This window comes from Rhea pennata, chromosome 17, assembly GCF_028389875.1.
Source record: "Rhea pennata isolate bPtePen1 chromosome 17, bPtePen1.pri, whole genome shotgun sequence".
Lineage (NCBI taxonomy): Eukaryota > Metazoa > Chordata > Aves > Rheiformes > Rheidae > Rhea > Rhea pennata.
Window position 1 is genome coordinate 10,719,348 of NC_084679.1, and position 9,333 is coordinate 10,728,680.

General features: G+C 39.4%; 1 protein-coding gene across 7 annotated transcripts in view; it reads left to right on the forward strand.

The window, feature by feature from the left end:
• The window catches only part of DGCR2 (DiGeorge syndrome critical region gene 2), a 48,038-nt gene extending 39,039 nt beyond the window's left edge, over positions 1–8,999 (forward strand). For 6 of the 7 annotated variants that reach the window (XM_062590068.1, XM_062590069.1, XM_062590071.1 and 3 more), the window contains 4 exons: positions 938–1,141; positions 4,791–4,943; positions 5,623–5,859; positions 6,613–8,999. In XM_062590068.1, coding sequence (XP_062446052.1) covers positions 938–1,141; positions 4,791–4,943; positions 5,623–5,859; positions 6,613–6,854 — 836 coding nt within the window. In that variant the 3' untranslated portion in view covers positions 6,855–8,999. The remainder of the gene's footprint in view (positions 1–937; positions 1,142–4,790; positions 4,944–5,622; positions 5,860–6,612) is intronic. The other variant, XM_062590075.1, reaches the window with a different exon arrangement.
• The last annotated feature ends 334 nt before the right edge of the window (positions 9,000–9,333 follow it).

Genomic DNA, 9,333 nt, shown 5'->3' on the forward strand with positions numbered 1-9,333 from the left:
GACATAAGTAGAAACGAGATTCAGATGAATGTCAGAAAACTGTTTCACCATTGACCAAGCTGCGAAACAGATTTCCAAAGAGGTTGTGCACACTCCATCCTTGGAGTTTTTTGTGACTAAATTGGATAAAGCTTTGAGCAAACTGGTCTGACCTCATAGCTAATCCTCCTTTGAGCAGGAGGTTGAGCTAGAGACCTCGCAAGGTCTCTTCCAACTTGAATGTTTCTATGACTTCTGTGCATCCTCCCAGCTGGCCTGTGCTTGGGGAAGAGGGGGCAAACAGCCCCTGTGAGCTTATGCTCCAGGTGAGCTGCAGATCCCAGCACTGTCTCCATTCCCGCTGATTGATTTTGGGATTCTGAATGTCCCTTTAGGTCTGTGAGGAGGAAAGGATGATGTGCAGAAAATGTATGAGTTCCCTACACTGGGCAGGGATCGAGATGTACCTATAGCAGCAGGAATTACTACTACCTGCCTTTCCTGCTTAGGCCTGGTCCACTAAGAAAATCTTTAGGGTTTAGTACATAGAAGATCCAGCTGTTTCTTCTCTTTTTTTCTCCCGTTTTGCTCCCTCCCTCTGCCCGGACGGAGAGGAGCTGTAGTAGGCATGATAGTGAATCTTATCCTTCTCAGACTATTTAGTTTAGTATGTTAATCTCTGTGTCTTGGAAAGAATGCCTGAAAGCATCGTCACTTCCATTAAATACTTACTTTGTCAGCTCCAAGTATTAAATCATCCCTGCATGCCTCCAGACTATCCATCCATTCATCTTCCCTGCTCCTTTGAGATACCTTTTCAAAGTTGCTTTAATGTAAAAGCGTGAATTTAACCAATCTTCTATCTATATTTACAAATCATTTTACATTACAGATTGAACTTGACTTCTGTCTGGCAGGCATGTAGGCATGTGGGTACTGATGCATGTTTCTGTTCTAGGCCAGACCTGCGTTGATATCAAAGACAACATTGTTGATGAAGGCTACTATTTCACTCCAAAAGGGGATGATCCCTGTTTGAGCTGCACGTGTCACAACGGTGAACCCGAAATGTGTGTGGCTGCTTTATGTGAACGGCCCCAGGGATGTCAGCAGTATCGCAAAGACCCTAAGGAATGCTGCAAATTTACCTGTTTAGACCCAGGTAAGACAACTGCTGCAGTTTTGGTGAGAAAAATTAGTTTAGCGCTCAACTTGATTATCTTTGGTATAACTTTGAGAAGATGTGTTCTTTCACTGACATTAGTCATCTCTGCTACTTACATAAGAGAGATGGTAGCTTATCTTCTGTATGGAGGCTGACAGAAGTGTGGATTTTTAATAGAGCAATTTGCATACTTGCTTTGCCATGCTTAATTGTCATGAAAAGAAAATACTTCTGCTTGAGCACTAAGTATCTTCTATGGAATGGGACTATTTATCTGTGTGTAAGCCTGCTTGCAAGGATCACATAGGAAGTACATTTTATAGAGAGTTTTAGTAACCACCAGGACATGTGGCCTTGCTCACTGAATTTAGCATCTTGGTGCAACTTCTTGTTTTGGATCAGTAACATTTACGTAGATTCTTCCCTGTACTGTTTGTCAGTTGCTGTTTGGAGATGTGGATATTTGGCTTTTATTTCTCTGTAAAAAGACCTGCAAAAAGAAATGTGGTATCATATTTGGCATTTTCTAGTATTTTAAAAGAACCTCATCTATTTAAAAGACTCCAAGAACCTGTTTGAGTGCACAAGAAAACTCTTGTTTAGAACTTGAAATATGGAAAACATGGAAGGTCATTTCTATTTCTCTCTGTCCAAAAAAAGAGGTGCTTATTGGCTTCCAAATTTGCAGTCGTTCTCTTTTATGTCTTAACTACACGTGTTAATGATTAAAGACCACTGGCTACTCCTTGCTCTGTCTTTCTCATTCATTCTGAAGGTTGTATTTGCATATATTTGTAGCTGGTGTTGCAGGTTAGTAAGGAGAAGAATGGGGCAAAGCAGCACTCCCCCCCCCTTTTGTCAGCAGAGATAAGACTGTCTTCACTTTTTTTAATCTTCTGAAACAATGTCCGCAAAGCATCAGCCAACAGTCAGGATAAGATGACCTGGGATAACCCCGTGCAATGGTCTTTAATCCTTGCTGATGCTGTGGATCTTAACTATTTCACAAATACTGATTTGAAGAGTATATTTTACCATGGTCTTTCTGATCCTTAAGCTGCTCTTTCTCTGCTAATACTGAATGAGACTGGTTTACTATACTCCTGTCTGAACTGTTCTGATTTTGTTTAGTAACAAGTTTGAGAGACGAATCATCAAGCAGTTGTCAAACCTCCTTTGTAATGTAGTCAGTTCAGCTGGTGTAAACCCTGAAATTTTGAAATAAACCATTTCAATCCATTTATAAACACCCAGAAGGGTGTTCCATATGACAAAATTAAAGAATTACTTTCTTTAATCAGCATGTATTTGTTCAATTCTTACATGTATCTTCCCTAAACTCTGTTGCAAAGGAAAGAAAGATGTTTTCTAATCAATAATAAGTAAATTAATCACACAAGGAGAGACTGGGGGAAATAAATCCCTTCTCTTGGGTTGGCAGCTAATCGGCTTCTCCTGTGTGAGTGGGTGATCAACAATTACAACTGGATAAAGAACATTATTCAAGGACTTGGTAGTAGGGCAGTTTTTCAATGATAGGAGTAAGTTAAGCAATTACAGCTATACTTTTATTAAAGATGTTTTTCCTCATTTAACTGAAGATGAATAACTCAGGAAAATCTTTCATGTATAGTGCTGAAACTGAGGTAGTCTGTCTGTTGGTTCTCCATGGCAGTGGTAGAAAAGTGTGGTTTTTGTTTTTTTGTTTTTTTCTGTGTGGCACTTGTTCAGACAGATCTTGAACTCTTGTTTGTGAAAATACAATAAAATATTTCCAAAGAGATGACAGTGCAGGAGATTCTCTAGTGACTAAAGTGGTGCAGTTGTAAGTTATTACTGCTCTATCAAGTGTAAAACAGCCTTTCTGAAATACTTGTGTTTATGTAGTTTGGAAGTCTCCGTGATAAAGACTTATTTTGTTATGTAGAAACTAGTCTTTGTCTTTTTTTTATCTAGGACTTTGTTAGACAACAGTTTATCTAGCCAAGCAGATTGACTGTTAGGCTCCAGGCTGGCAACAGTGTGGTAGAGGTCCATGATTTCCCAAATGGTCTGAGAATTGCATGTTAGCTGATTTAGAGAGAACACGTGGAGAAGGCAGCAGTTGGCCAGGTTTCTGATTACAGGAACTGTATCGTGCTTGACTATGTACATATTTTACTTAATTAAAACGTTTTATTTAATGCAGTTTATTAGAGCTAATTTATGATGTTCACAAAGTCAGCATTGCGGTAAAGTGGAGGAGGCCCAACAGCAGGTTGGTGGTGTTTGGAGGAGCATGCTGGGATGGTGGATTACTGCAGCTGTGTGACTGCATCAGGTTAAACTTGACAATAAAAGATAATAAAAGATTTGACAGCATAGAGGTTTTCATACAATTGGCCAGATTTGGGAGGGTATTACATTAGTATAGCATTGTGCACTACAGAATTACCTTTTGCCAAGAATATGTTATGTAATAAATACCAGCCTGTTAGCCATGTATCTTTAACCATGCATAAATTGGGTGGATTTCTCTGTTATTAGTATTTGTAGGAAGTTAGTATTTACAATTTTTGTGAGGCTTTTAGCTTTCTTTTGTAAAGAATCTTTGATACAGCTTTCCCTGCCACTAATGAAAGGGATAGTAATGAAAAAGCTCTTGCAGCCATGGTGGATGTGGGAAGGAGGAGGTGACCAGGGTGCTGCTCCTGCTTGCGTTCTCTGGCAGCGTGTGGCCATAATGACGACGTAGTACAGCTGCCTCGTCCGTTCCTTACCCGCTCCTAGCCGAGGTGTGCTTCCTGCTCAGAGTTCTTTAGCCGGCACAGTCATTTTTGTGTCGACTTTGTGCAGTTATTTGTATGTGCGTGCTACTGAAGCATAATCAAGTGTTACCAGTTGAATTGTGAGTAATAAATACCTTTCCTGTCTGGCATTGATGGAACAGTGCTAATTTGCTAGCAGGAGCTTTCCAAGTGTAAACCTGGTAGCTATGGAATAGAGCTACAGGTCCTAAGCTCTTGGGTTTGGTTCATGTTCTGCCCCTTGCTTGCTGTGTGATTCTAGGAAAATAGTTTTATTCCTCTTTACCTTAATCTCCTCACTTCCTGAAATATCATCATCAGATTGGTCACCTTTTTAAGGCATTTTAGTTCCTAACATTTAATGTATTGTCAATTTAGAAACAACATTACGGAATTAGAATGACCACATCTTGGTGATGATAAAACTGTTTAGAGATTTTGTTGTTTGAAATGGAATAGTTAAGATGTCCAGAAGTCCTGTTGAAATAGCACATAGACATACCAATTCCCAGGCCTGCACCATAGCTTCTAGGCTTGCTTTTCTCTGGGTTTGAAGACTATTAACCCTGACAGGGAGACAAGCAGGTACCCAGAATGATCTTCTGTTTTTCCCTTTTTCAGATAACGTGAAGCCTTCAACATTTTCTCACTTTTGCTGATTAACACATTTTTAGAAACATTCAGAGCCTCTTAACAGTAAATAGATAAATCACGAGTTTTATATTTTTACATTTTTCAAATAGAGAAGTGTTAAACAGTTATTAATATTAACTCTAGCTCTCCAGCACTTACAGAAGAACATCAAGAAGGAAGAATCTTGAACAGAAGTAACAGACCTTTTAATATATTTCTTGTAACAGATGGCAACAGTTTGTTTGACTCAATGGCCAGTGGAATGCGTCTTATAGTGAGCTGCATTTCCTCCTTTCTTATCCTCTCTCTGCTGCTCTTCATGGTCCACCGGTTACGCCAGAGGCGGAGAGAGCGCATAGAGTCTTTGATAGGAGCAAATTGTAAGTAGTCTGTACGTGTAATGAGTCTTTATCTAAGCCAGATAAACATGCTTCAGGATGAAGAGAGTAGAAGAAATACAAGTCTGTATAGAGATCATCAGTGGAAGCTTGGTTATAAATAAGTACCATATCTAAACATAGCTCTGTGCTGACTATCTGAACTGTCGTGATTTGTAGAAGTTTTTGTTGTCTGAAGCACTCCACTTCTAAAGCAAAAGGTTTTTAACAACACTTATCTTACTCCTTATGCTTATTGTTGACAGATTCATATGGAGAAAGTTGAGAAATTTCATAGTCTTGTGTTACTGTCCATGCCTGAATCTGTGTGTTGTGGTAGACTCTTCAAACTTTAAATTCTTTTTTAGCCACTAATGGAAAGAGTTTGTTGTTTGTATGTAGTCCAGAGGTGGGATATCTTCAATATATGGACAATCTTCTTGATTTGAAGAGCTTAGATTCAAATTCAGATGTGATACAGGACCAATGCTGGGCATCATTGTGTAACTGTAGTGAGTTGACTTGTATAGGTTATGCAGGCTTCTTGATAGTTGGCTTTTTTAGGTCTTCAGGAGACGTGAGTTCTTGGGGTGTAAAAGTGGAAGAAGGTGTTGAGATCTGCCTTAGCTTGAAGAAGAAATGGGATGAAATTATTTATTTCTTTTTTCTTCTCCTGAAATAGTGCACCATTTTAACTTGGGCCGCAGAATGCCTGGTTTTGATTATGGTCCAGATGGTTTTGGAACAGGCCTTACTCCGCTGCATCTTTCAGATGATGGAGAAGGTGGAGCGTTTCATTTCCATGATCCACCTCCACCCTATACTGCTTACAAGTATCCAGATATTCAACATCCAGATGACCCACCCCCCCCTTATGAGGCTTCTGTCAATCCAGACAGTATCCTTTGTTCTACTCCAGGTATACAGGCAATAGTTTTTCTATTCTTACTGTTTTCCAGTTTGATTTAAGGGTAGATAATTTGTTTTGAACTATGATTATATATGTTTTAGTGATTGTGGTGGGAAATATAGTCCACAATAGTCTCCTGTTTCTGTGACGGAAAGTTTTATGTTAACATGGATAATTAGGCTTGCTTTTCTTAAATGTTCTTTTGGATGGTCTAAATTTAAGGGAATCCATGCTGTAAGCAATTTAACTCTTAGATTTACCTATTTTGAAATATTAATTTGCATGAGTTACCTAGTTTCCACTATGCTGGTACTTTGGCCTTTTGGAGATAGGTTATTAAAGAATAGAACACATGTTTAAGCGCAGGAGTTTTCCAAAAAAATAAAATTTAGCTGCTTCCTCTCTGTTCATCTCTGCCTACAAAAAATATTGGCCAAAAATATCTTTTTTTAAATGAGTCACACGGTGCTCTTCAGTTTTGCAGCTGCAGTATTAACATACTGTAAAACTCATTCCAATTTGAGATTTTTAGAGCAGTGCATCTCACTAGATAAGCAAGACCGATTAGTGCAAGTATCTTATTTATATATCAAAGTTTTATATTTGCTACATAATTTTCCTCTTCTGCAGTGTCTTCTCTTTATACAGTAATACAAAAATAGGAAAAATCCAGAGCTTGCAGAAATACAATTAGTAAATCTATTTGGGAATGTGAAATGATGCACTTCATGCTCTGATTCTGCTTGTTTTCCTCCTTTGCAGATGGAGTTCTTTCTCAGACAGTGCAAAGCAATCCTCCATCACTAGGAAACTGTGATGTATCCCCACAGCTTACAGAGGAATCGCTTCCTCCCTCAGTTGGTCCTTCTCCAGTAGAGCTGGAAGACTCTGCTGACAGCAGCACCTTTCTTGTCCCTCCTGACACACCGCTAGGTGAAAACACACCGGCAGAAACTCTTACAGGCAGCCGTCACAGCCACTGTTCTCTCAATACCATTGTATAAAGGAATAAAAAGCTGACTGCCGGTCAGAAATAGTTTTAGCAACTGTTTGCACAGACAAACACTAATCCATGGTTTGAACTTCGGAAGGAATCTCCACTTTGTTTTTGAACACTGCTTTTATGTTCTAGTTTAGGATTGTGCCTCTCGGTTTTTTTGGCTTTCGTTATTCATTCACTAATTGATTTGTCCTGTAAATATGGATTGTATAAACTGCGCTTTTTTCCCATTGGTGATGGAAAAGAGTGTAGAGAATTCCTTTGACTTCTAAGGAGAGGAAGAGTATGGGTAGTTTTTTTCTTAACCTGAGAGGAAACAAAAATCTACATCAGAAAAAAAGCTGCTTGGATTTGGCTGGATACCACTGGACCCAGGGAACAGACAATGGAAAAGGAGGGTGGGGGCAGTCGCTGCTTAATCCCATTGCTATCTCTCTTGCTTGTTTGCTACATTTGGAAAAGGCAGAGAAGGCTGAATTGCAACGGAGGGGGGCTTAGATGTCTGTGTTACGAAGCAGGAACACTGAGGAGCTGAAACATGCCACCAAGTAAGAGTTGCACAGGATAGAACCACTGTGTGCTTTGATTTGCCCTGGTACTTCAGAACACCCTAGGGACTGGAGGATAAGTGATATACGCAGCGTGTGACTTAGTCTTTTTATGGAAGTGGGTACTAAGAAAACTGGGATTTGCAATTACAATTATTTGTTGTTGGTAATAGCAAAATCTTGTGTTGTCAGATAAACTTCTGGCCCATAAAGAAAACTGGGTCTGTGTAATGCTTGCATCCCTTCAGTAGAATCCTTGTATGTGTTAGGTAGTATTATAGGGAAGAGACAGGGAGCAGTTAGCTTTCTGACTGACACAATCCAACTTCACTATATCAAGCTCCTGTTTGTTAAAATCCCATCAGGAAGATTGAGGTGTTTTTCTTTGTGGTTTAACTCCTTTACAGTGAACAGTTACCCAAGACTGGCCTGGATAAAGAGACTATTGTTCTTGCTTTTCTTATAACACACATTGATCACTGCTATACGTAATGTTCAATTCTAATTGGACACTTGTTCATTTTTCTAATGCCATAAATTGCCAGCCCTATTCTAGAGATTCTTCCCAGTCCCTTCTTTCCCCCTATTGCTGAATTAATGTTTATCCAGGTCCCATGATGGGTTATAATGAGGTTAGTATACTTAAATCAATAAAGTAGTTTCTTTCACTCTGAAATACCATCTTAAATTTTCCCCTCTTTGAACCAGCTAGTTAATTTATGTGTGACAAAATGAGATTCATTTACTCCCTCACCAAACCCAAAGTCAAGCACTATTGGCTTTGGTAATGACTGCAAAGTAATCTTTATAGGCAATTTTATTTTTAAGTGGGATTTTAGTGTACAAATAATGCTGTCACTTCCCCCCTCCCTTGCCTCTGGTTTTCCCCGATTTACTGTAGCAGTCAGCAGATGAGATAAATTATAAGGATTATAAGGAATTTGTAAAGAGTGCCCTTTGCAAGTGTTCTCCTATTACCTTATGAAAGGTACACAAGCCTAGAGGGACAGGAAGAAAACACTGCATGGGGATGTGTATGTGAATTATTTTTTTAGTACTGATGAGAAATCATACGTGTATGACAAATCCTAACCCACTATTGGGGTTTCCCAGTGCAGCTGACTTTTTCCCCATTGAATATGCTGCTACTTTCTATTCTGTGTCTTGCCTATAGGCTTATACTGTACTTGGGGATTGGTCTTGACAATTCAACTCCATTTGCACAGAAAACTGTGACTTTCATTATTCAGATCATGTTCAGTGTCTTGACATACAGACGCTTACTAGCAATCTTGAATCCATTGGAGAGTGTGAATCACAGTTCTCGTTTGCGCTACTGGCACATGAGCAGGAAGAAACGCTGTTAGGAAAGCCTCTCTGCTTGGACTCTTACCGCTGCGGCGCGTTCCCGTCCTCTGGTTTGACTGACTAATGTGAGTGGCACGAAATGGGAGGAGCTGTTCACCCTGTGGATCTGTTACCATCTCCTCCTCCTGAGTTCAAGTCCTGGTCTAATGAAGTGGATGGATAGCAGTAGTCAGAACCATGCATATGAATTATTGAGCATTTCTGAAGTATGAAAATAAAGCGGGTTTTGTGCATTTTTGAGCACATTCATACGTTTTATACATTGTATGTACTGATTTTTCTTTAGTTTTTATAGGTACGAGTGTGTGTGTGTGTGTGTGTTTCTGGGTGGTGATATATATAAATATATATATATATATATACTGTAGATGGTACCCTTTGTGCTGCATCCAGCTAGGTGAAGCTAAGCACTGGGATATAAACTAGGCTCTTAGAGTTAATACTTCTCTAAAGCTGGCTACACTCTGTTGTAGGACGGGATGCGATAGTGTACACTTGAGTAGGATGCAAAGTCTATGCTACTACAGTCTGTTCCTGAAAAATATTTTGTTAGCAGTGCAAAATAGA